The sequence below is a fragment of the Herpailurus yagouaroundi genome, unplaced genomic scaffold (genome assembly GCF_014898765.1).
Source record: "Herpailurus yagouaroundi ecotype Mexico unplaced genomic scaffold, PumYag 183, whole genome shotgun sequence".
In the NCBI taxonomy this organism is placed as follows: Eukaryota; Metazoa; Chordata; class Mammalia; order Carnivora; family Felidae; genus Herpailurus; species Herpailurus yagouaroundi.
This window is the reverse complement of record NW_024412414.1, coordinates 5,748,796-5,775,906: the sequence shown is the minus strand read 5'-3', so window position 1 is coordinate 5,775,906 and position 27,111 is coordinate 5,748,796. Positions and strand designations below refer to the sequence as shown.

General features: G+C 47.8%; 1 protein-coding gene across 8 annotated transcripts in view; it reads right to left on the bottom strand.

The window, feature by feature from the left end:
• Positions 1–2,951: 2,951 nt before the first annotated feature.
• Positions 2,952–27,111, bottom strand: part of SRGAP3 (SLIT-ROBO Rho GTPase activating protein 3) — a 255,609-nt gene continuing 231,449 nt past the window's right edge. For 7 of the 8 annotated variants that reach the window (XM_040492081.1, XM_040492082.1, XM_040492083.1 and 4 more), the window contains 5 exons: positions 26,434–26,513; positions 15,062–15,242; positions 13,573–13,722; positions 11,168–11,495; positions 2,952–8,341 (listed from right to left, as the gene is read on the bottom strand). In XM_040492081.1, the coding sequence (XP_040348015.1) occupies positions 7,928–8,341; positions 11,168–11,495; positions 13,573–13,722; positions 15,062–15,242; positions 26,434–26,513 (1,153 nt within the window). In that variant the 3' untranslated portion in view covers positions 2,952–7,927. The remainder of the gene's footprint in view (positions 8,342–11,167; positions 11,496–13,572; positions 13,723–15,061; positions 15,243–26,433; positions 26,514–27,111) is intronic. The other variant, XM_040492088.1, reaches the window with a different exon arrangement.

The window sequence follows — 27,111 nt, the reverse complement described above, 5'->3', positions numbered from 1 at the left end:
CGGGAGTTCGAGCCCCGCGTAGGGCTCTGGGCTGATGGCTCAGAGCCTGGAGCCTGTTTCCGATTCTGTGTCTCCCCCTCTCTCTGCCCCTCCCCCGTTCATGCTCTGTCTCTCTCTGTCCCAAAAATAAATAAACGTTGAAAAAAAAAATTAAAAAAAAAATGAGAAAATAAATATGGCATGAATGCAAAAAGTCCATAATAATCACTTCCTTCAATATTAGAGTTTAAAAGAAATAGATAAGTTGTAAGAGTCATCATGGGTTTCTAGGAGAAGCTGGCATAGAGTTTAATCTTAAGGTAGTTGTCAGAGCAATGATGCCTCCCTACATCCAGGATTTTGGGGGCCATATAATCCTGCCTGGTCTAGAAGGGCTGAACCCAAAGGTGATTCCTGTATTTTGTCTTGTGGGCAGAGTGGCAGAGGAGGCAGGTGTGGGCTCTGGCACCGGAGAAGTTATGGAATCCCGGACTTAAACCTCCTGCAGATCAATTTCTTCATTTATAAAATAGGGTACTAGCACACCTGGGTGGCTCAGTCGGTTAACAGTCCCAACTCTTGATTTCAGCTCAGGTCATGATCTCACGGTTTGTGGGTTCAAGCCCTGCAATCAGGCTCTGAGCTGATGGTGTGGAGCCTGTTTGGGATTCTCTCCTCTCTCTCTCTTGCTCTCTCTCAAAATAAATAAAATAACAAAATAAAATAAAATAAAATAAAATAGTTACTAACATAATTTACACCTGTGGGTTGTTTTAAGGGTTCAATATAAAGTATGTGAAGTACTTTGTACTGTGTTTTTAGGAAGAACATAGAGTATGCACTCCATGAATATTGCTTTTATTATTTTTTTTAATGTTTATTTTTGAGAGAGAGAGAGAGAGAGCATGAGTAGGGGAGGGGCAAGAGAGACGGAGACACAGAATCCAAAGCAGGCTCCAGGCTCTGAGCTGTCAGCACAGAGCCCGACGCGGGGCTCGAACTCACAAACCACGAGATCATGACCTGAGCCGAAGTTGGACACTTAATTGACTGGTGTCCCAATTTTTAAGTTTATCTGTTGTCCATGCATAAGTGCAAAGCTTTAGTGTATTTGCATGGGTATTTTTCTAGGATATCAGTTAGCTACTGTTGCATAACTGATCACTCTAAAACTTAGTCAATGGAAACCACCTCCATTTATCATTTATCATGGGTCTGTAGGATGAGGACAGCTCCTAGGATCTCTTTTGGGCAGCTATTCTTTTCCCCATACAGAGTTTGGGTGGTTTTGACACCACTCTTGAAACCCAGGATTGCTTAGGCCCACTGGCCAATCCTATCCCTCTGGCCTGCTTCAGGAGCAAACCTGCAGCTCAGTCTGGCCAGTGTGCAGCGAACCCGAGACCTGTACTGATGCCGAGGAGGTGCAGACAGCCGCCAGGCCATCACAAGATATCAGACAGCCTGTGTGGCCGTTAAATTAACACGCAGAGCTGAGTAGAGCCAGCCTGAGGGAAGCAGAGGACCACAGCCTGGAAGCAACAGTCACATTCTCATATCCTCCCATATTTGAAACCAGTAGTAGCCTAGAGTTTCCTGTTATGTGAGCCAATAAATTCTCTTTTCTTAAGGATGTTTGCGTTGGATAGTCTGTCATGTGCCAACGAAGAGTCCTAAACAGATCGGCCCAGAAATGGATAGTCCAGCAATGGACTGCTTTGTTGGCTAAGAAAGTGGACAAGTGATGCCCTTTCTTTGCGCCTCTGTGGCACAAAGGCACTGTCCTATGAACCATTGTCACAGTGAATTGAAGTTAATTTCAGAATTCTGGAGTGATCATTTTGTGCAAATGGACTGTGAGCAGCTTGAGGGTAGGAACTGGGTCTCACCCACCTATTTCCCCAGAAGCTAACTCGGGGCAAGATGCACACAAAGGTGCTTCCTACACTCTTGCTGAATGAATGAGAGGCTTCTGACTTGAGGCTCTCAAGTGAGCATGGTTGCTACGAGCGAGTGAACAGATTGTGGGGCGCATACAAAATTTAGACTGTCGTAAGGTTTCACAGTACCGGAGCCTGGAATTAGCAAAGGGCCAGCACTGAGTGCTGAGAGCTAGGGTGGGAATAATGGGTTCCCCGAGGCAGGCAGAAGACCTCATTCTCTTCTCTTCTGTAAAGAGGCGACTGCATGAAGATCCACCAGAGGGTTCATCAGAAAGGAAAGGCCCAGAGTGGTCCTTGACTGTGGCAGGCAGCAAGTTACCTTAACCATGAGATCCTACAGCCAACGCTGGCATAATGGCCATGCTCAATGACAGGCAGTATGATGATCTTGTAAAGAGAATGGCTTTGGAGTCAGACAGGGCTCCTTCACTTCCTTCTAACCTTGGACAAGCCATCTAACTTCTTAGAGCCTCAATTTCCTCATCTGCAGAATGGGATTTAAGAAGGGTACTTACCTTCAATAACTGTTTTGAGAATTTGATGAGAAAATGCACTTCTAGGGCTTTAATCTAGTGCCTGGGACAGAAATAAGTGATCAATAAACTTCACACACACACACACACACACACACAGAGGGAAAAAAAATCCAAGGGGCAGTATCACATGTGTATAGACACAAATGCTAAAATGGTCCATATGCCTTCACACAGGCACTAAGTATCCTGTGGCCTCTGTAGATGACAGCTCCTTCTCTCATATCCCTCTGCTTTGACATTTCCAGTTTCTGCCTTCCCAGCGGGCATCCCACAGTTACCTTTTCCAATTAATTCTACAGGTGAATCAGTCCTCCTTGGAACGTTGGCCTTCACCTTGTTGGATCTGAGCTAAAGGATATCTCAGGGACGGCTCCTGGAGGCAGCACACAGACAGTGTGGACTGGAGGGTAGAAATACCCCTCTGGGACCTCCCCAACCCCGCCCCCACCCCGCCCCGTGCCACCTCACCCTTTCAAAAAGTCACGGGAGCATGTTTGAGAAAAGTTAAGCTGTTTTATTTCACAGGATAGCTCCACGTCAAACCAGCAGGCACCATCAGAATACGCAACAGACACTCTATAGGACGGGCGTTTGGTTGTAAGGTAGAGAAACGATATCCGGAAGAGGGCAACACTTATCATCACATGGGGACAGGCAACCAGCAATTTCCTAGGGTTGTTTTCGGTTTGTTTTTTCCTGACACAGTTTAGGGAGGAAGGAAACCAAAGGAAACTAAATCGACCAGCCACTCTGAAGCAATCAGAACCAAATCTATTGCCAAACCGTGTAAACAGTCACACTGCCGGGAACTAGAGCCTGAGCAGAAAACTCTAGCCAGAATCTACTTCCGTCTAAGGAAGGCAAAGTGCACTCTGGTTGCTCTGGTTCAAGGAACAGCTTTGTTATTTGCCTGGGACAGTTCACACAGAAAGGAGGTGTCGGCAAGGGGCAGCGGTGGCCATTCGGCCAGTCCCAGAGGATGGGACAGTGGGACATTGGCAGATCAACCTCAGAGAAGCCGGGAGGAGTCCGACATGACAGCAAAGTCCCTTCTCTCAGCTCCCCTGGGCAGCTTTGGGTATGTGGGGAATTCTCTACACGGCTGCTCAGAAGAGAGGAGACCCCAGAGAACCGGGGAAGTTGACATGAAACGTCAGCATTAGCTCTGCATAGCAGAAAATCAGCTAAGCAACACCTCGCTCACCCCTTCCTGCCTTTTCCTCCCCGCCCGTCCTCCCAAGCCCAACAGGGCCTCCCACCATGGTTGTGAGCCAGCCATTCTTCTTTCTGGGATTCTCAGGAGAATGAGGCATTTGCTCTAGTGTGGAACCATCTGGATGTGTGAAAAGTTAGGAATAGAAAGACTGAGAGGAAGAACCATTACATTAGTCCTTGTGGTTTTCCACCAGCCGTGTACGTGTGCGGAGTGCCGAGTAACGACCAGGCCACGGGAAGTCTTCTGCGTTCATGCCTCCTGAATGAGAAAGAAATATACCCAACAAGGCACTCCAGGGGACTCCAACAGAGAAGCAAGCCCCACGTAAAGGCCCTTCCCCACGCTGGCTCCCCTTTGTGTACCACAAACCAGTTCTGAAGTGTTTATAAGGCAGATCTCTGAACTGCTGGTTCCAGCCGGTGTAGCCAAACGATGGCTCCATTTCCCTGTGTCTCTTCCCACTCGGATTTCTTCGTTGAATAGACACCTTTCATCCCTTGGGAATCCGTTTCTCTCCTGCCCCCTTGGCCTGGTGACCTCGGAGAAAAGACTCCCAAGTCTAATTCCCGAGCTTACAATTCCCTCCAGTTGTGCGCTCTGTCCGGGGTTCAAAAGGCGCTTCAAGGTGAGAAATCGTTAGCACTGAAAACAAGGAAAGGCAAGAATTTTTCATAGAATCCCACAGCTCAGAGCAGCTCTTGAAGAGGAAAGGGGAATAAAGGGAGAGAAGGAGAGTAGGGTAGGAAGCACGGCTTGTTCTCAATTTTATCGGAGAAAGGTCTTTAGCGGCGGCTGGGCCCCAAGGCCCAGGAAACTAGACCAGGAATGAATTGTCTTTGGTCAGTTTTAAATGAACATCTTGCTGGTTCATTCCTAAAATAGACTAAACATCGGTTACACATAAAGACAAAAGGCTTGACCTCAGGGTAAGTCAAAGGTTAAGAAAACAAATCATTCTGTGAAGAAGAAGGAAAAAAAAAATGCCCGTTATCAACGAACTGATCAGTACAGCTCTCAGTAATGGCGATGAACAAGTAGGTAACCACCACTCCCCCTTGTACAATTGGTTATATTGAGGACTACTAACTAGGTTACTACATTTCCCCCACACTCACTGTACAGTTAGGTTTCTGGTATTTGTTTTTTACATTGATCTATCTACTAGGTGCAAAGATTTGGTGAGTGGCATTGGCTATAATTTAATTGTAGCCTTTTTAAAAAATTACAGTTTCACATTGTAACAGTTACTTTCCAGCATTTAAGCAAATACAGCAATATATAGTGTGGACTAACACAGGCAGGAGTCAGGAGGAGACTGCGATGCTCAGTGACTGTGGATGGGACGGGGTGTGCATGGAGGGTGGTGGAGACATGCATAGCGCCAGATGAGGAAGGAGGGGGGGGTTGTGGTGCAGGAAAGCATTTTTCCATTTGGTTCTGCGTCAAGGGTCAGATCTGGGGCTGGATGAGTGGGCTGTGAGCTTTCCTACATGTGAACTCATCGGCCAATTTCCCAATGGAAAACCAGGGACTTGAAAACCGCAAAGACTCTCGCCTTCAGGTAACTTGGTGAAAGGCAGACAGATCCATTTTCAGTAAGGAAAAACTCAATCTATAGGAATATCCACATGGTCTGACTGGTGTTCTACAGATCAGGCAACACGCTCAACTCAGACTTTCGCTTCTCATCGGGTAGCCGTGTTGGATGATGTGACATTTTGCACAGGAGGTGACTGCGTTTAAGGTCTGGGAATATCTCTGGGGTAGAAATGGGAAGTCTTGTCTCCTGGCCGGAGAGCATAGCATCCGCCCAGGCAAGCGCCCAACAGGGCCCTCACTCGCTGCCGTCTGTTAAATCTTGGGCAAGCCATAGCACATCCCAAGGCTTCGCTTTCCTCCCTAAGCTGTAAAATGGGGTTAGAGTCATCTGCTCAAAGGCAGACGGGCTCCTAGCTGCTTCTGAGACTCTTTCATTTCCAGGAGCTAAGACAGAATCTGCGGTTTTAGGCAAAACAAGGATGTTTATCATTGACCTCTCTCTGGCACTTTTTGTGCCCTTTCTTGACTCTTCCTTCCACTGGGTGTGCTCACTGCCAATGCTTCCGATGACACAGAATGGCTTACTGCTCCTGCACGCTCAGGTTATCAGTGACTTACTAGATCCCTCCCCCTGCGGTGTATTTACCTTTTTATGGAGGACCAGAGGAGAGGGCAAAACTTAGTCTAATGGGGTGAAATGCTAATGACAGAATTTCAAACATCAGTGTGTGATTTTTCTGTAGGGCTGTGCTTCAGGGCTCTTATGAAACTACTAGGAAAATTCCACCGCCCACTTCTCAAATGCCATTGGGAGGCTTCAGAAGGAAGATCCTGGATGGGTTTATCTAAAAGACTTACCTTGCTAATGATAATAAAAGGAGCAACCATGTTGGCACAGTGCTTTCCGGCTTCCAGAATTTGCTCACCTACATTTTATCTTTATTCCCTTCATTTTACGGAGCAGGAAACTGGGGCTCGGTGAGGTGAGGTGACATGCCCAAAGTCCCACAGTTCCTAAGAGGTGGAGGCTGGAACTCAAACACAGGACTTTTGACTCCAAACCACAGCCATGGAGATACACTCAGAGAAAGAGAGGGCGCTTGAGAACAGCAAGGAGACCCTTGGCATGAGGGGGTGAATAAAAGTGGTCCCCTTAGGATGTGATTCGCCTACGTCCCATCATCCAGAAACAGGCTGTCTCTGGAAAATGAAAAGATCAAAAGAGGAAGTAAAATGGAATGGAACAAGAGTGATCCAGAAGGCCTCTTCCCAGCTGAGAGGCAGAAGTCTAGCTCCCAATTCTTAAAAATCACTCACCTCAGTTCTATCACCACATTTTCAATTATATCCAATGTTCTGGAGGTGGTGGGGGGAGGGCGGGAGTGCAGGGGCTAGGAAGGGAAGGGAAGGTAGAGAGGAAAGCCATTTCATTTGCATGATGTCAACCGAAGTGTTCTCTAGGACAGAAAGTGCCAAGGATGGCCCCTCTTTGGCCCCTGCTGTGAGGTTCCTGCATTTCACGCAGGAGGGCACCAGCCAAAGTGGGTCGCGGACTGATTTTAAATTAAAATGATGTGACTGAAAGCCTCCTTGCCTGTTTAGTTCCAGATCTGACACAGTATAATTAGTAGAAAGAAGAAAAGAAAAAATTAAATATTTTGAAAATGGTATAAGTTAAACCTCTATAGTTACTTTATTCCTACAGCGTGTCTAGGCTTTGAAGTGTTCCACACCATTGTTTTTGTTTTGCCTTTTTCCCAACCACACAGAACACTGTGCTGCGATGGGGCTTAGGTTCTCACTATCCCCTTTTTCTACATACAAACACAAGGATGCTGTGGTCAGGGGCCTTCTCGCCAACGTCCTCCCGTGCCTTCGGGGGTACGGTTGGCCCTTGGCCTCCGGGTGGAAAGGCAGGGTCTCTGGGGTGGACGGGGGGGTTCTGTGAAGGGTTCCCCACCTCTAGGAGCAGCCTGCTTGGGGTGCTGCCTGCCCCACCCTTCTGTGAGGGGCAGACTGTTCTGGAAGGCCACGACTTCTGGAGACAGTGGGAGACTGTTTTTGTGTATTTTTCTGCAGGTTAGTGGTGTATTGCTTCATCCGCAGTCACTGAGGCCTCTAACTTCTCCCAGAAAGGTCCCTGCAAGTCCCACCAAGTAACTCAGCGGGAGGTGTTTGGTGGCATGGGTCTGAGGTAAATCTAAGTTTCATAAAAAGAAAAAGGAGATCCTATATACATTTAGTTGTGTGTCCAGATCTAGTATATGTATATAGATGCATAAATATATATATATACACACACCTACAGACATATACATACATGTATGTGTGTATATATGCACACATATATATACACACATATTTATGTATGTAGAGAGAATGTGGAGAGAATCATTTTCCAGTGACCATATGCGGGGAAGCCATTTAACATTTTGCCCCAATCTTAGGAGATGCTCTAGTGGGGCCTCCTGCTCCTGCACCTGCACCCCTCTGGGCGCCTGCTTACACACGGGAGGTCTGCGGGATTCACATGGCTGAACGTGAGCTGCGGCCAGTGCCTGGGCCTCAGCTCTGCACAGACGCGCTTCCAGGCGGACCTTCTGGTCCCCACCCGACAAGGCCAGGGGCACTGGGAAGGCCGCGGAAGTCACAGAGGCCGCCCTCAGCCACGGCGGGCCACGGTGGGCCAGGGCGGTGCCGCCCCGTCCTGGAGGTCACATGGTGCCCGACTTGTCCGCGGAGCTGTTGGGGAACATCTTCTCCGTGGGCGTGACGGCCGGGCTGCCCACGCCCGAGCTGCTGCTGCTGCTGGAGCGATGCTGGACCACCGGCCGCACGGGCCGCATGGGGGGCGGGCGCAGCTGGGCGCCGGCCAGACGGGCGGACAGCGCTGGCTTGAAGGTGGTCATCATCTCGGTGGACGAGCTGCTGCTGCGGCGCATGGCGGCATCGGGGTCGCGGATGACGATGGTGTGCAGGGGGCTGGCGGGCTCTGAGCTGATGGGGCCCGGCGGGTTTTTCAGGGGCTCCAGGGTGTCCAGCACCACATCTGGCGCCTGCTTGACCGTGTTCTGTCTCTCGAGCTCCCGCAACTCATGCAGAGCCGTGCTCATGGTCTTCTCGATGTCCTGGGGACAGAAGGAGCTTCTGGTCAGCACAGTCTGGAGGCCTAGGCTCCAATCCTTCCTCGACTGCTAATCAGCCTGTGGGCTGCTTAGGGAGGTATCCCCACCCATGAACCTCATGGCTGGGACGGAGAGGAAGTCTCCAGGGTGTCCTATGGCCAACTGAGGGAATCCACGTGGGCATCATCTGCACACTTGCCTGCACAGGGACCTGCAATGAGGGCTGGTTAGCCTACTGGTTGAGAAGGCAGGCTCTGGAGTCAGGCAGACTTGGGTTCGAATCCTGGCTCTGCCACTTCCTTGCCATGTGACTTTGGGCAAGTTACCGCAACTCTCTGAGCCTCAGAATTCTCATCTGTGAATATCGATCATAATAATATGACTTCAGGGTGTTGATGAGCATGTTGAATGATACAGCCCCTGTGAAGAGCTCGGCACAGTACCTGACATATAGTCAGTGCTCACAAATAATAATGGCAGTAACAGTGGTAATGATAAAGCACCAGTCCAAGCTCTTTCCATTTGTACCTCATTTAATCCTCACACTCACACTTAGAGGGTAGAGCTACCCTTATGCTCATTTCACACACAAGAGAATGGGAGCTCATCCTGGGCAAGTAACTTGCCCAAGGTCACATTGCCAGCTAGTTGCACAGCCCAACTTTCAACCCAGACAGTGTGTCGCTAGAGCCTAGGCCTCTAACCATTATGGTTATTTTGAAAAAAAATTTGTGGGGCACCTGGGTGGCTCAATCAGTTAAGCATCTGACTTCAGCCCAGGTCATGATCTCACGGTTTGTGAGTTGGATCATGAGTTTGAACCCCGCGTCGGGCTCTGTGCTGACAGCCCAGAGCCTGGAGCCTGCTTCGGATTCTGTGTCTCCCCCTCTCTCTCTGCCCCTCCCCCAATCATGCTCTGTCTCTCTGTCTCTCTCTCTCTCTCTCTAAAAGATAAACTTAAAAAGATTACATTAAAAACAATTCTTGCCCGTAGAAAAATCCCTTGGAGGTTATATATCAGAATGTCCACAATGTTCACTCCAGAATAATGGGACTTTCTTCTCTGTATTATAATCAGAAAAGTTTGCTTTCAAAAATATAAATTTTAAAAAGCAACAAAACGCCTCATCGTCCTACGTAATTCCTGGGGATGCTGTAATATTAAGAGCTCATCAGTAGGAGAGCACTTTGAATGACAGACAGCCATTAAGGCACCTTCATTCCACCTTCCCAAGGCCTCTGTTCCTCCTCCAGCCAGGAGGGGGCGCTGCAGTAGGACATCAGCATTCAACCCAGGAGCCCTGTGCTAGGGTAAAGGGCCTGTAATTTTTTAGTGAAAAGACTCCTCTGCCATTTGCTTGCTGTGCAACCCCAGACAAGCCTCAGGCCCTCTGTACCATACTTTGCTTCTCTGTTGAAAGCCCCTACATTTGCTGTGAAGATGGGATGAGATAATGGATGTGATGGAGCTTTGTTAACTGCCAGGCAGTGGATTTTTAAACTCCCTTTAGCCAGAGTCCTTGGCTCACACAGGTGTTACAGGGATGCCTCCACACCAAAACAGGCACAAGGAGCTGCTGAGGCTGAGCTAGGCCAGAGCCCAACCAACCCAGCTACTGAATGTTGCTTCAAACCGCTGCTACAAGGCATGCTGCACAATGTCTGGTGAGGCAAACCCAGGAAAACTGCAAGTCTTGTCATACTGATGGCCCTGGTGCCTGGAGATGTCCTGCTGGCTCCTCTCTGCAGTCATGCCCTCTTTTTACCCTCTCTCCTCCCCCGGCCCACAGGCGGCCTCCTGCTTGCCCTGGGCCCACACAAAAGGCTCCAATCTGGCACAGGCAGGGTCCCAGCCTATCCTGTTTGCTTTGTTAACAGACTATGGTTGTCTGGTTAATGGCTAATAGTAGCTTTTATGCTTCCTCATGACATTTTATCCCTTGCCCAGAACACAAGCTACTTTAAGAAGAGGCTTTATGTGCCTTTATCCAAAAAGATTAGCTGTGGGGGGGCCTTCTATATGAGGGGAGAAATGGCAATCCTCTCCCCACCTTTGCTATACCCCAGCCTGGCAGTGATATCACAGGCTTTCCACAGCCCATACTGTTTAAATGAAGCTCCCTATAGATTTCACTGCTATTCCTGCTCTACTCCAGCATGAACTGAAACATAAAACTTTAAAACACAAAATGTAATGATCACCCCTCTCTACCATCCATCCCCACCACCATTCTCCCCTGGCAGAATGTGAGCCAGAAAGACAGAAAGCTCAGAGAAAGATCAGCTGAGTAGTTTAGGTATGAGCCTTGCATTAGTCTGAGAGGTGATACTGCAATCTGCAGAGTGGGGCTGCAGAAAGGCCCTATGGGAAGACGACAGCGGGGGACAGGGCCTGGGTCCATTTTAGGTAACCACTGTACTCTCAGTGCCTAGCACAGTGACCGTCACACAATAATGTTTCTCAATAAAGGAATTAATGAATGAACAGATGAATGAATGAATGAACAGATGAATGAATAACTCAACTGTGCCATCTTGTGGAGACGCCTGTCATTACCACATCCCTCTCCTCTGGCCTGCCCCAAGGGCAGGAATCCCCCACTCCAGCCGTGGAGACTGGAGGTCTTCAGTTTTTACAGGATCCCTAGCTAGCTGTATCCATCCAGCTTCCAAGCCCATGGGGAGGCCAGCATGCTATCTCTCTTGTGTTCTGGCTTAACCCTGAGCCTACTGCGAAGGGCAAAAGGGGCTCCCCAGTCCACAGGCCCCCACCCGGCCGCCCCTCTAGGGTTCTCAGCTGGCCCAGCCTGCCTTCCCGCTGGCCCTTACTTCTGCCAGGGCCTCAGCCTCCAGGGACTTGTGGTCCCCCAGGCTGCTGTGCCTGGTGGAGCCGCATGTCGACCTCATCGAGTGCCCTTCGGAGAGAGCCTTCTTGTCAGGGTAGTTGATGCTGCCGGCACTCCCAAATGTCGCCATCCTCCGCTTCTCGGGGCTCTCGATCCTCCCCCGGGTGAGGGGGATTTTGTGGGGGCTGCTGGGGCAGGCGGCAGCCCGGGGCGGCGTGTCTATGCTGGGGCCCAGGCCCCGAGGTGGGCTGTGTGTGTCGCCCCCGCTTCGGCGCCTGGGGATGGCCGCTCCATCAGATCGTAACCGCACTCTGCAAAGGAGCCAGGGGGCAGGGGCATGGGGCAGAGGTCAACCCTGGCAAGTCTCAGAACAGGCCAGCTAACCCCAGGCCACACACTACACACTAGTCTAGGGAGCAGGTATAGTAAAGCCTCATTCAGCCAGACTCAATTGTGCAATGAAAGCACTGGCTGAGCGTGTAACTTAGTGGCAAGGGGCAGGTTTAAAATGCACAAAATGAAGGAATCGGAAGCATTCTGCTTCCAAACTGCAGACGGTGGTGCTACTAATTACACAATGAATCTTGTCTACATGTGTAGCCAAGGCCAGGAGAATTTCAACCTGGGAACACTTTGGTGATGGTTAGTTGGGCTCATGATATGTTCTTAAGTGGTTCAGACATTTCCATGATTCTGAAGGGCTTCTTAATTGGTCTGAAGCATTGAGGCTTGACTGTACCAAAAAGTCACCAGCTCCCTGCAAGCACAGGAGGGGTCCCTGGGAACTGAACACAGTCCGGTATTGTTATCCACCCCCAATCTCCCCAGCAAAGGGCTATTTCTATGAGGCTTTTCCAGATCTTGGAAAACTAGTCATTCAGGAGTAAAAATTGCATCGCTGGACATGCCTTCCACACATGTGGGCACCTTTCACTCTTTAGGGAGGCTCTGGTGGAGTGAAAAGAGGACTAGAGTGTCTATCAGGAGGGCTGGCTTTGTCATGGGTTTTCCTGTGTAGTCTTTCAGACCCATTTTATTAATCTGGTAAACAGGCACAATACTCCTTGCCCACCTTCCAAGGAGGCTTGGTGGATGTGGGAGCACTCTAAAGATAAGAGGCTCCACCCACAGGTGATTTGGCTACATCCTATGTAGGTCAACAAAGATTGGAAGGCATTGGTGAGGGGAGGGGAGGCTGGAAGTGATGAGGGGGTGGGGAGGAAGGCCAGAGTGCTGGAATGGTCTCTGACCAGAGGACCAAGTTCAATGTGGTCAGCAGCACTTCATATCCCAGAGCCACCAGCCAAGCTAAGCACTGCCTGTGGGTACCCCAACAGGACCAAAGCATAGGTGTTTGAGAGGAGGAATACTGAGAAAGAAAGAACCAGAAGAAAGTAGGGAAGGGAGGGAGAGGGAGAGGGAGGCAGGAGAAGATATGGCCCTCCTAGAAGTCCAGGAACCATGGCTTTGTCTTCTATCTACCCCACTTCCACTTTCCCCCCAATTCCATTACTTAGCACAGTGCCTGAGCCATTTGCTGAACTGAATAGAATATGCTTTAAAAGGAGGCAGAGACTTCTGCTGAAATAAATTCATAAACATATGTTCCTACTGCAATGATATCTCTGGCTCTATCTGCAAGTACCCATATGTGTGAGCTGATCCCATGACCTCTCCACCAAAAACACGAAGAATATGACATTCTGAGAATCTGATTAAGAAAGCAGTGAGAAACTGTCAGCTTCTCTTTTCTTCTTCTTGTTTAATTTTTTTGGAAACAACCACAATCTTCGGACTATCCCTGCATGTGGAAGGACATGCACAGCTCCTTGCCGGGCAGAAAGGTCATGTGACACAGCCCAGCCCACACACGGGGGAAGGAAGAAATCGGCAAATGTGCTCCCCACCAAATAAGTGGGTGGCCTCAAGTGTCAATTTCCCCCACCGCATGAGTGGGTTTGAGTTTTCTGTTTGTGTAGTGCACTTCAGGGAGTATGTGCGCTTTAAATTTTTAAATATAACAACTTAGGTCTTCAACAGAAAGTAGGGAGGAGGTGCAAGAACCAGAGAGAGGTAGGAAAAATACTTGCCAATTTAAAACTCTCTCTTTCTCGCATCATTACTATTTTACATAAAAAGCACTGATTTGCCAATACATGTCTCTTCTCTTTCTCCAACCCCCAACTGCAAGCTGGACCATTTTACACCTGGCATTCTTGGGCCAGTTCCAGCCAGCACCACCGCTCCTCCCTCCCCCTGCCCAAGGTGTGCCTGATATCACATCTTGCAGGCAACAAGGGGCCTCCCTCTCTCCCCGCTGCCCCCTTGCCTCTCCCAAAACAGACACAGCATGGCACTATCAGGAAAGAATGAACCCGCGTTTCCTACCGGCCCATCACCCCCCCAAAGCCGTAATCCGAGATGTGCTCCGTGGGCGACTGGAGGTCGTTTTTGGAGGAGGCCTTGTCATCCAGCAGCGGCCCACTGCTGGCTTCACTGTCAGCCTTTTGGCTCAGGCTGTCGGAGAAGGCATCGTCCCTGGGGAGAAGGACACATGTGAATTGGGAGTGCTTTGCTCCACAGAACCCAGGATGTGTAGGGCACCTGTCTGAAGGGTGGATCCACACACACCTTGCGGTCAACTTGTGCCCATCCTCGGGATGAGCCATTTCCCACTGTGTACCTGAGCATCACACACACCCACCAGCACACTCCCAGTCACCTTCTCGGCACGGAGATGCCCCTCTGCCCCAGGCCCACCTTCTCCTCCCCCCTCCTCTGGGTTTTTCTCTCCCAGGCTGCTCCAGGCTGGGACAAGCTAAATGCTGGAGGGAGTGCTGGCCTAATGGGGGAGGAGCCAGCAAGCTAAGCACTGGGAGCTGCGTGTCCACAGGCTCCCTGAGAAGCAGTTTGGGGCTAAGCAAAGGAGGAGGAAAAGTGCCTCCATCCCTCAGCTCCCGACTCAGGGCTTTGGATGATTGTGGGGTGGCTTGAAGTTCCTGGGGAGCCCTGCTTGCCTCTTCCCACTGCCCTCTCCCTTCCAGAAGCCTAGGGACATCAGAGGGCTGCTGAGGGTCCTCCACTGGCATTTGTGTTGTTGTCTGCCTGGCCTTGGACTTTTCTCTGGTTTCACACCATTCCCTGTGCCATCAAAACTTATGCCTTTGTCCCCCTTCCCTTGAGGTCCAGCATGGTGGCTACTTTGTTGATACAGCAGTTCGACCTGAGCCTGACCAAAGCTCAGAGGGAGTGTGTGTGTGTTGTAGGAAGCTTCTATGGCCTTCAAAGAAGAGAAGGTATAGACTTTCTGGACATTCTGGTAGCTCTAGGTATTTGGGATACAGGCCTTTCTTTGTGTGTGTGTGTGTGTGTGTGTGTGTGTGTGTGTGTGCCTGATATTATTTTTTAAAAATAACAGTACCCTACTCAGTGGAAATGAGGGGATCATGGTTTCTGCCCATCCTCTGAGAGAGCCACTTGGGGGACAGAGAATGGTGGAGAGTGAGGGGGCAGTGGGCTGGCCACTGAGTACAGGCACGGTTCAGGAGAGTGGAGGAATATGGCGAGATCCACTGGATGCTGAGAACCAAGGCAGGTGATGAATGCCCTGGAGGCTGGCAGGTAGGTCAGGGTGGTGAGCCAAAGGCACCAAACACTGTCTCTGTGCACGCTGAAGGATGGGCAATTTGCTTATTTGTTAAGGGGATCACTATTTAAGGGGAAGGTAGATACAACCCATTCTTACAAAAGACCAGGTAGACCACACCGGGAAGAGCAAACGGCTGGCATACAACCCAGTACTCCCCTTCCTGTGCCCATTCCAGACATTACTAATCAATCACAGCATTCTTCAGAGAAGGTCCTGACTCCCACTCACATGTCCTGTACGACTATGTACTGATGTGGGATGAGTCCATCCACGCCATTGTGACGACCCTCCCACCAGTCCTCCGAGGCACGGTGGTACAGGAGCAGAGAGGCCCCCTTCTTGAAGGACAGCTCACGCGGGGACCGCCCCACGTAGTCAAACTTGGCGATGGCCTCGATCTGCTCCACTTCTAGAAAGAAAGCAAGGGAAAGAGCATCTATGAGGTGAGCAGGAGGACACTGAGGAGCCTTGCTCAGATGGCCCTGGCTCCCGTAGGGCAGCAGAGACAGCAAGCCTGGTGGAAACAATGTGGGCTGGGGCTCAGGACACTGGGCTCTAGCTCAGATTCACTCCCCAGGCTGTGGTCTCAGGCAGGCCATCTAACTTCTGACACACCATCTCCTCATTTTCCACTGCCTCTCTTGTTCTCCACTTTTTAACACTAATTAAAATAATATTATAAGAAATTTCTCTTGCTTCTACCTCTCAATACAGGTTTCATTTCCATTTGTCTGTGAACCCTTTCTGTCCCTGTCCACTTATAATACTTTTTGTGGTTGCAACCTTTTGGGTGTATGTGGACTCCCATCCTTGCAAAGATGCTGTATACAATTTTAAGGGTTCCCAGAACTCTTCAAAGCTCATTGTTATGGACTGAACTGTGTCCCTCCCTCCCCTGCCAAATCCATAGGCTGAAGCCCTAACCCCCAATGTGATGGATTTTGGAGTCAGGTGTTTAGGGAGGAATTGAGGTTAAGTTGAGTAATTAGGGTGGAGTCCTCATCTGGCAGGACTGGTGTCCCTCTAAGAAGAGGACAAGATACTAGAGTTCTCTCATTCTCTCTGTACACAGAGGAAAGGCCATAGTGAGGACACAGTGAGAAGGCAGCTGTCCACAAGCCGGGAGGAAAGGCTTCACCAGAAACCAACCCTGATGGCTCCCTGATTTTGGATTTCTGGCCTCCAGAGCTGTGGGGAAATAAATCTCTGTTGTTTAAGCCACCCAGTTCTGTTCTAGCAGCCTGAGCTGAGTAGCACATTCATCCACGGACTAAATTTTGGGGGAGGGAGAATTCTTACTGGGGCCACAGCTCAAGTGTATCTCGTCACACACACACATTTACCAATCAAACCTTTATTCCTCACTGATTACTGATAAGCCATTGCTGACAGGGTTAAGCAATGAGGATATGGCTCCTGCCCCTGAGGCATTCCTAGTGCCCAGCTCCATCATCTCTTCTCTGCGTGACCTCGGGCAGGTTACATAACCTCCGTACACTTCGGTTGCCTTTAGGAGGATTAAAATATAACGCATGAAAGTAGACCTACAGATGGCCAACAGATACACAGAAAGGTACTCAACATCACTAACCATCAGGGAAATGCAAATCAAAACCAGACTGAGATATTACCTGACATCTGTCAGAATAGCTATTATAAAAACACAACACAACAAAACAAAACCAAGGGGCACCTGGGTGGCTCAGTTGGTTGAGCATCAGACCCTTGATTTCGGCTCAGGTCATGATCTCACAGTCATGAGATTGAGCCCCATGTCGGGCTCTGCACTGAGCATGGAGCCTGCTTGGGATTCTCTCTCTCCTCTCTCTGTCCCTCTCCTGCTTGCGTGCATCTCTCTCTCTCTCTCAAAAACAAAACAAAACAAAACAAAAAAAGGAAAAGGAAAAGAAAGAACAAGTGTTGGCAAGGATGTAGAGAAAAGGGAGCCCTGGTGCCCTGTTAGTGGAATGTAAACTGGTGCAGCCACTGTGGAAAAAACAGTATGGAGCTTCCTCAAAAAATTAAAACTAGAAATACTGTATAATCCAGTAATTCCACTTCTGGGTGTTTATACACAGGAAACAAAGTACTCACTTGAAAAGATAGATGGATAGATGGATTAAGAAAATATGGTATACAGATACAGTGGAATATTATTCAGCCATAAAAAGAAGGCAAATCTGCTATTTGAAACAAATGGATTGACCTTCAGGGCATTATGCAAAGTGAAGTAAGTCAGGCAAAGAAAGACAAATACCATATGATCTCGCTTATGTGTGGAATCTAACAGCAAAAACAAACCAAACTCACAGATACAGAGAACAGACTGGTGGCTGCCAGAGGCAGGGGGTAAGGAGTTGGCAAAATGGGTAAAGGTGATCAGAGGGCACAAGCTTTCAGTTATAAAATAAGTAAGTCCTGGGGATGTAATGTCGAGCATGATGACTACAGCTAATAATACTGTATGGCACTGAAAGTTGCTCAGAGAGTAGTAAATCTTAAAAGTTCTCATCACAAGAAAAGAAAATTTGTAACTATGTATGGTGACTACATACATACATCCGAGTAGGGATGGATGTTAACTAGACTCACCGTGGTTATCACTTTGCAATACATGTATCAAATCGTTATGTTGTGCACCTGAAACTAACCTAATGTTATATGTCAATTGTATCTCAATTAAAAAAGAAAGAAGTATACTAGACTTCAATAGATTTTTAAAAACCATAAGGTATGAAAGTGCTCTGCTTAGTACAGACATACATTAGGTATTCAGTTGCTCTCATGATTATGATTATAATTTTTATAATTATAAAATTTTACCCTATGGGGTAGGTCCAGATAAGAAATCTAAGCTGTGGGGAGTTTATGTGGTTTTCCTAATAGCCAATGAGGTTTGGGAAGAGACCTTTGGAAGAGAAAGGGAGCTATGCCTATGATTTACTTAATCTGTGTTACAGCTGTACCCTAAGAGATGCCCATACTTGGTAGGAAACTGGCTGTGTACTTTATACTTTAAAGCAAGCACAAAGATGTTTAACACTGTAAAAATAAGACCTATTTATCTATGTATATATTTACATATATAAACATAATAAGTGCATTACATTCTAATAGGACAAAAAAGTAATGAAGTGACCCCCGCCCCCGCTCTCTCTAGCCTGCAGATACATGCTGACTCTCTATTGCTGAATTTTTACGGATTTCCCCCCTCTGTCCTTCCAGCTACCCACTTGCTCATTAAGGACTCAAGTCCAGAACACCTGGCTTTGCTGCTTTGTAGCTGCGTGCCCTTGAAGAACTTGTTTCTCCTTTCCAAGCCTCAGTTCCCTCATCTGTAAAATGGGAATGATAATAATAGTACACAGCTTATAGGGCTGTTATGAGGATTAAATGAGTTACTATATATAAAGTGCTTGCAACAGTGCTTGGCACATAGTTAGCTCTATATGAGAGTTGTTACCAGAGCTAATGCACTTCTAAGGGCTAAGGGCAGCATGAAAAGTCAAAGAACAGAAGGAGGAACCTCCTTTGTTCCTCTCCCCCATTAATCCCCACCACACACGCATGCACATCAGGGCTCCCCTCTATAAGTAGTTGGCTCAAGAAGACTGTGCCAGTGCTCCTGTGAGATGCAGTGGCCGTTGGATGCATCTGGTCCTCAGTGCCTGGGATAGCCTTCTATAGGGACTGGGCCTCAGGCAGTCAGGCCAGCTTTCTGCAGCTGGCTTCCTGACAAATGTCTTTAAATGCTATTCTGACACAGTTGATGCAAGATGACAGCACAGCTAAATGGGCCACATTAACTCGGATCTTGACTCAGAGTTAGCTTCTCAGTAAAATGGGAGATCTCTGTTCTCTCGGCTGCATCTTCGGATCTCACACCAGCCATGGGCTAGCACGGCCTGGTAACCTGTCTGCCTGCCTATCCACAGAGACAAAAAAGGCCAGAGGGTTTGCAAGATCAGGAGCTGAATGAACCCAGAGGACTGTGTGCTCTCGGGTTCCACCCCAGCGGCTTCCTTTGAGCCCAGTTCCCCACACTGATAAAGCAGAAGAGGTTTGCTCATACCAGGAGGAGCGTGGAGGGGCTGCCTGGGTTTCTGGTTCCTGCCTTCCTCATCTCCAGAGCCTCCAGCAGTCACTGGGGGAGGTCTGGAGGTGGGAGTGGGGGGCAGGGAAGGAGGAAGGGAAAATATAAGGAGAAGAAAAGAAGAAAAGAGGAGGAGCAGAGCTGAGCCATAAGCTGAGAGAAGGCACGTGTGTTTGCAGATGCCATTATGTAAGTGTGTGTGGTAGAAAAAGTAATAATAGCCACCATTTATTAGGAAGTCTCTTATTTGGGTTTATCAGACCTGAAATAGAATATGTGACTCTCCCCCCGTCACTCTCCCACACACCCCTCCCCAAACTTACTTAATTCCCTCTTCTTCTCCATCTCAGGAAATAGAACGGGCTGCCAGCTTGCTTGGGACAAAGCCTTGCTCTTAAGCATCACACACCCAATCCATAAGCAACTCCTTTGAAGTGTCCCCTGAATCGGACCCGTCTCACCATCTCCACTGCCCCTGCCCTGGTCCAGACCACTACTGTCCCTCTGCCTGGCCTCCCCACTTTCATTCATGCTTGGTAGACACAGCAGCCAGAGGGATCTTTTAAAATCCTAATCAGATCATGAAACTCTCTCATTCAAATCCCTCTAAAGGCTTCCCACTGTGCTTAGAGCCAAACCCAAGTCTTCTCAGGGCTGCTGAGGCCCCTCCGTGCTCTGAGCTTGGAGCCCTCTGCAGCTTAATTTCCTACCGCTGTCTCCTCACCCGGTCTGCACGGCCTCACCAGCCTTCTGTACTCTGATGTAAGCCAACACTGTATTCTGATGTTTTTCAAACACAAAGTTGAAAGAATTTTACAGTGAACATGCATATGCCTGCCACCTAAGTCCTACATTTAACAGCTTATTGTATTAGCTTTATCACCTATCTATCCATCGGTTTATCTATCCATGCGTCCATCTATCCATCTGCCCATCTTATTTTTTTAATCAACTTTAAAGTTGCAGACATCAGTACATTTTACCTCTAAACACCACAGCATAAGCATTCATAGAGGCTTCTTGATGCTTTTAAAACATGCCAAACCTTTTCTGCCACTAGGCCTTTGCACTGGTTATTATTGCCTCTCCTTGCAATACCTTCTCTCAGACATTTGCATTCTTTCACATTCCACAAATATTTATTGACCATTGTGTGCCATTTCCTAATTTCATTCAGGTCTGTACTCAAATTTCATTGCCTTAGCAAGGCCCTTCCTGACCACTCTCAACTACCAAAGTACCCAATGTCAAACCGCTAACAGCTTCCCTTGCTTTCTTCTTCTTCAAAGCACTTAGCACAATCTGAACTTGTGTGTGTGTGTGTGTGTGTGTGTGTGCGCACGTGCACGTGCACACACGTATGTGCACATGTTATTTTCAAACCTGTTTGTTGTAGATCCTTCCTACGAGAATGCGAGCTCCATTAGGACAGGGATTTTTATTTTATAACCTGCAATTTTCCCACTTGGAGAACAGTTCCCTGGGATGAGTTGACACTTGATATTACTTTGCGTGAACAAAGTAAGCTTTTAGCATGTGTTAAGTGTTTTACTTACATTATCACATTTACTCCCCACAAGAATATTTGCAGTACTATCCTCATTTTACAGATGGGAAAACTGAGGCTGAGTTGAAATGATGTGTGACAGGTGGATCAGAAGACTTAACACTGCTAAGATGGCAATACTCCCCAACTGGTCTGCACACTGAATCCCGATTAGAATCCCAGCTGATTTCTCTATAGAAATTGACAAGCTGACTCTAAAATTCACATGGAATGGCAAAGAACCCATAATAGCCACAAAAAAAATCTTGAAGAAGAAGAAGATTAGAGGATTCACACTTTCTGATCTCAAAACGTACTACAAAGTAACAGTAATCAAGACAGTGTGATGCTGGCACAAGGATAGACATATAGTTCAGCGGACTAGAACTAGAGGTCCAGGAGGAAAGCCCTGCATCTATGGTCAACTGATTTTTGTATAAGGGAGCCAAGATCATTCAATGAGGGAAAGAATAATCTTTAAAACGAATGGTGGTGGGATGAATGGATAGCGACACACAAAGAAGGAGTAGAGTTGGACCATTACCTCACGCCATATACAAAAATTAACTCAAAATGGATTATCTAAACGTAAGACCTAAAACCTAAAACTCTTGAAAGAAAACATAGGGTACATCTTCATGATTTTGGATTTGCTGAGGATTCTCAGATGTAACACCAAAACATGAGCAACCAGAAGAAAAAACAAAAACAAAAACAGATGAATTAGACTTCATCAAAACCAGAAAACTTTTGTGCTTCAGAGGACACCATCAAGAAAGTGAAAAGGCCCATGTTTCAAACAGAACATGTTTGAAAATCATATAGCTGATAAGGAACTTATATCTAGAATATATAAAGAGCGCTTACAACTCAATAATAAAAAACCAAATAACCAAATTTTAAAATGGGCAGAGGATCTGAAGACACATTTCTCCAAGGAAGATATATAACTGACAAGCACATGAGGAGAGGCTCAGCCTCAGTAGTCATGAGAAAATTCAAATTAAAACCTCGATGAGATACCATTTCACACCCACTAGGATGGCGAGAATTGACAAGTCAGAGAATAATAAGTGTTGACAAAGATCACACACTGCTTGTGGTGATATAAAATGGAATAGTCATTTTGGAAAGCACTCTGGCAAGTTCCTTAAATGACTAAATGTAGAGCTATCCAGTTCCACTCCTAGGTGTATACCCAAGAAAAATAAAAATGTATGTTTGCACAAAAGTTGTACACAAATGTCATGACAGCATTATTCATAACAGCCAAAAAGTGGAAACAACCCAAATGTCCGTCAACTGACAAAAAGAGAAACAAAATGTGGTCTACCCATATAATGGGACATTATTCAGCCACAAAAAGGAATAAATTCCAGACACCTGCAACAATAGAATGACCCTGGAAAACACTGTGCTCAATGAAACACTGTGGCCCAGACACAAGGGCCACATATGGCATGATTCCACCGATACAAAATGTCCAGAAGAGACAAATCCATAGAGACAGAAAGTAGATTAGTGGTTGCTTTTGGCAGGGAAGGTAAGAAATGATGGCTAGGGGGCTTGGGGTTTCTTTCTGTGGTGATAAAAACTGACTGTGGTCATTGTTGCATGTATCTGTGACTACATTTAGTGCCGCTGAATAGTATACTTTAAAGGGAAGAATTGTATGGTATGTGAATTTTATCTCAATAAATGGTTAAAATAAAAGAGGAAGGGAGAGTCCTCCTTAGGTTCTGGGTCTAAGCCACGTGGTACAGGCCAGCTGACCATCTCTGCACTAGGGCTTAGGAACACTAGCCAAGTTAGCAATGAAGGAGCTGATGCTCTCTTTTTCTGTTGTTCTTTATTTCTTCCAGATGGGTGACCATAATTCAGGCAGAATCGGGCATTTGTGTGGTAACTGATGGTGACACCATTTTAATGCTGTCAAAACCTCACCTAATACCCACAATGTGCATGAATCTCTAAACGTCATGCCAGATGAAAGAAGCCAGATCAAAAGACACTATTCTGCACAATTCCATTTATATGAAGTTCTGGACCAGGCAAAACTAACTTACGATGAAAAAATTTTTCAGGTCAGTGGTTGCTTCTTGGGCTTTGGGAGTAAGAGACTGAGCAGGAAAATGCAGGAAGGAACTTTCTAGGGTGTTGGAAATGTTCTGTATGCTGGTGGGGGTTTGAGTTACACAAGTTTTTGCATCTGTAAGAACTCAGGGAATGATACACTTAAGATTTATACATTTCAGTGTATGGAATTTTACTTGAAAAATAGAACCATAAACAATGCTGACCCCTGTTGTGTGCAGCATTGCATGCTAACATCTTTGGAGGGAGACTGTACTGATGGCTGTAATTCACTTTGAAATGTATTAAAATAAGACGGATTGATAGATACACAATAAAACAAATATAACAAAATGGTAACAATTGTAGAAACTAGGTGACAGGTATTATATAAAACTTCCTTCCACTTTTATGTACGCTTGGCCTTTTTAAAAATTATTATTATTAAAGGAAATATCATGAACTGCAAGCAAATCGAAATCTTACCCTGATTTCTAGTAGATGCCTAGATTAATCTGATGAAAACCATGCACCTCTTCTCAGAGGCACCATTCCAAAAGAAACGAAATTTTGCCCGTAATAGATTTCCTAAAGCCCATTTATGGACACCCAATATATCCAAAGAGCTAACGGCTTAATGGCTTTCCAGATGTAGATGGAGGGCAAGGAGTGAAAGTCAACTGGGAGAATTTTAGGAAAGTATCAGTGAGAGAATAATGGTGCAGTTATAATTGAAAACTGACATATTGTAACTATATGATCATGTTTCTGTTACTGATTTTAGTAGTTTCTTTATCTGGCAGCCTAGTTCCTCATTTAGCATCCAATTAATAAAGATGCTATTGACAGGCTGCCTCAAAGTTTTCATTTGGCTTAGTTCTCACAATCAGGGGTTTTATTTTGAGAGAGAGGGGGGGGGGGAATGCAACTGCGGGAGGGACAGAGAGGGAGAGACAGAGAGAGAGAGGGAGAGAGAATCCCAAGCAGGCTCCACGCTGTCAGCACAGAGATGATGCGGGATTCAAACCCGCATGAGATCATGACCTGAGCCAGAGTCAGACACTTAACCGACTGAGCCACTCAGGTGCCCCTGGACTCAGATTCTTGATCAGAATTAGAAAGGATTTATACTGAACACACAGTCTTAATGTTTCCTATCACCTAGTTGTCCCAGACACTGTGCTAAGCTTCTCTGCATATGTAACCTCATTGTAACCTAGGTCACAATTCTCTTGTTACCGTCATTCCCATCTTACATGTCAGGAAACTGAGGTCTGAGGTTACATGGCTCGTCAAAGTTCACAGGGCCATGAAGGCCTCTCTCTGACTTTCAAATCCAGACTTCCTTTCTCAGAGTCTAGCACCCCCTCAACTGTTCCTGCAACTCAGTACTTGGGTGACCGATTTGGTTGGGGCAGGCTTGCATGTAAACATTTAGGAAATGCACTTAATTTTCCTCCAAAGGATGCTCCTGATTCAGCAGCCGCCACCATGACCACACAGGAAACAGTGAGAACCTGCAGGGAGCATGAACCTGGCTCTCCTGAAGCTGGCTGTTGACCTTCCAGGATGATCTTCCTGCCCTTGTCATTCTCAGAAACCAGCAGCCTGACAAGGAACAACAGAAGGGACCTTCTGGGGAAGCAGACGAGAAGCTGTCTCACCCCACTCCAGGGATACTGTGTGCCTCTACTCTGGGAGGAGTGAGGCAGCATTTTCTGAGGGGGTGCTCTTGGCGTGGGGTGGAGCCTGCTGGGAATGCCCTGTGGCTGCTGCCTGGCTGCCCAGCAAGACTGTTCTCTCTGTCCCTCCTCCTACCCAGTGCCCACAGCAGCCTTCCACCTCCCAGGCCGAGGGGCTGTGGGGAAATTCAGCATGCACAGGATGACTGGAAGTGACCTCAGCCCCCGGGAAGGTGGGCTGTGAGGGTCCTCACAAGGCACCTGGCCCATCTCCTGTAGACACATCTTCTTCGACCGGCAGCATTCCCAACAGATCCTAATTCTGAAAAATCAGTCTACCTCATTGGATGAGAGATGTTTTCCCCCAGTGGAGGAAGAGAGACTGAGAGCAAGATCTAGAGCAAGAGGGAGCTACACACACACACACACACACACACACACACACACAGAAATAAAGCAACAGATGGACAGAACAAGAAGGGAGAGGGAGAGCCAGAGGTGGTAGGACAGGAGACAGAAAAGAAGGAAAGAGGAAAGCAAATCACTGCCAACATGTAGACAGTGGCAGCCTTCACATCTCCCCACAAAGGCTCTGCAGGACATTTCCCTCAGCTCAGGACGACTCTGGCCTCTGAGGATTCTGGCAGAGATGAACACTACACCTAGATTTGTTCTTCCACACCTGTGACTCCGGCCTGACCTGTGGGCTCCCTCCTGGGCCACAGTGATTGGTTTTTGGCTGGGCGTGTGACTCAAGGCAGTCCAATGAGACTCTACCCCAGGAGCTTTCTTGGAACCATGATGAAAAGGAAACTGTTTTCCACTGGGACTTTGGGCAAAAGGACAATGAAAGCCTGGAAATGCTAAAGACCACCATGCAGGAAGATCCTGCTTGAGAATGAAGCCAACACAGAGGGGAGCAGAACAGGAAGATGGAGACAAAATCCTAAGACCAACTAAGCTCCTGGATCCAGCCGTGCCTGAAGCTATACCTAACCTGGGATTTTTCTGGTGTATGATCTGAGGCCTTTAATGCTTAAGTCACTTTGAGTTGGAGTATTTGTCATTAGCAAGTGTGACAGTCCTACCAGAATGTGAAAACTGCCCTATCAGTCCTGCCTCTTTCACCAGCTCCCAGAAACCACCCCTGAGTACGTACCAGCTCTCCTGGCAAAAATGGTGGCCAACAGGGCCTGGGACCGTTCCAAAGGGAAACCCAGAAGCCCAGAAGAAAGTCGTTAAATAAGGATTAAAAAAAAAAAGTAAAACCATCACCAGGAGAAAGGAGGGCTATGCTTGGTCTACATAGCATTGTGTTATGACTTTTGTGAGGCCCAAGCACTTTTGCTTCTTGCGTGGGTCCCTTCCTCCATTAAAAAAAAAGTTAAAAGTTATATTTTACAATTGCATTGGTATAAAGATGAATACAATCCACGATGGATCATATTCCTTTTTTCTCATTATTTTAAATGAAACCAAAACATTTTCAGGGGTCCTTAAAAGTACCATGGGCCCTGGCCACTGTCTATTCTATCCAATAGATTCACTGGCACTGGGCCCGTATTATCCAGATTGCTTGTCTACATGGTCCAGTTTCCCCAACTTTCTTCTCCTTATCCTTATCTTTTCCTTCTCCTTATCCATCAGGTGGAAGGGTCCGATGAATCCCTCAAGCCCAGGCCAGCCTTTCCCTCTCTCCCTCCAACACTTCCCTGGGCCATCACTGCTCAGCTTCATCTTTGAGGCATCCCCACACTGGGGACACAGCTGTCATTGGGCGTAATTTCTGTGTGTCATGGGGAGCTGCTCCCTATGTGTCAGGTAACGAGACTGGGAGCTCCTCTGCGACCCATGTGTCTTTCATTGAAGTACCTCAAGTCCTAGCACAGGCTGGATACAGAACAGATCCCTGGTTGGGGAGAGACAGGGGACAAAGCATGCTTCCTACTTAGCAAACTCTCGTCACTTAGGATTTATATTCGGGCCAGGAAGGATACAGAAAGGGAGGAGACAGGCCAGTAGGAGTATGGTGAATGGAGGTGCACATGTGTCCAATGTCTTTCAGAGCCCCCCTCTATTCTAGAGGACAAGGTGCTGACTGGCAAGGCTGGAGGGGGTGTGCGGGCCAGCCGAGCCATTGGGCAGGCACGAGTCAGCATGAGAGGCCCCAAGTGAGTTCCTTGGCCCCAGATTCCCCCTCACTCACCTTCGTCACTCGTGTGAGGCTCCGTGCCATTGTCATGGTCAACTTCATCAATAGTCCCTGGCTCACTATGTGGACTGTCACTGCAAAGAAACACGGGAAGGGGACTTGTTGGGCTTTGCACCCTCACACTGTCCTCAGCATCCCGTAAGTGCCAGCCAAGCCCACCTCTGCACTTGACCCGGGTCAGGCCCAGGCCTGCACCGTCCTGTCTTGTCCATCTGACCACCCATGGACACTCCTAACAGGAAACCACTCCCAGCCCCCTCAATGGAAAGCTATCCTGAATACCCTCCTCCAGCTTCCCCCAGCCCTGGAATTTGCTGGGCTATCAATTTCTAGGTGTTCTGTAAGACCCAGAGGGCACCATAAAACCCTGGCATTTATCCTTGGAAGGACCACGGGCCAGAACAGAAAGGAATTGTGGAGGTACCGTGAGACATTCACCTAGCCTGGTTCTAGGTCTCGCAGAGGAGGTGACACCCCGAGAGAGGTGGCGTGGGTCCACCTCACAAGGTGCTGGGTCCTCCGGGTGCCTCACGATGCTGTGTGCAAAATCCCTGACCAGTCCAGCTAGTGGAAGCAGGCTGGCAGCCATGATGGGCGTGGGAGTGGGTAGCCTGAATCCAGGCCTGTCAGACTTGGTCATTAATGCACTGGGACAATTTCGCCAGCCGCTAC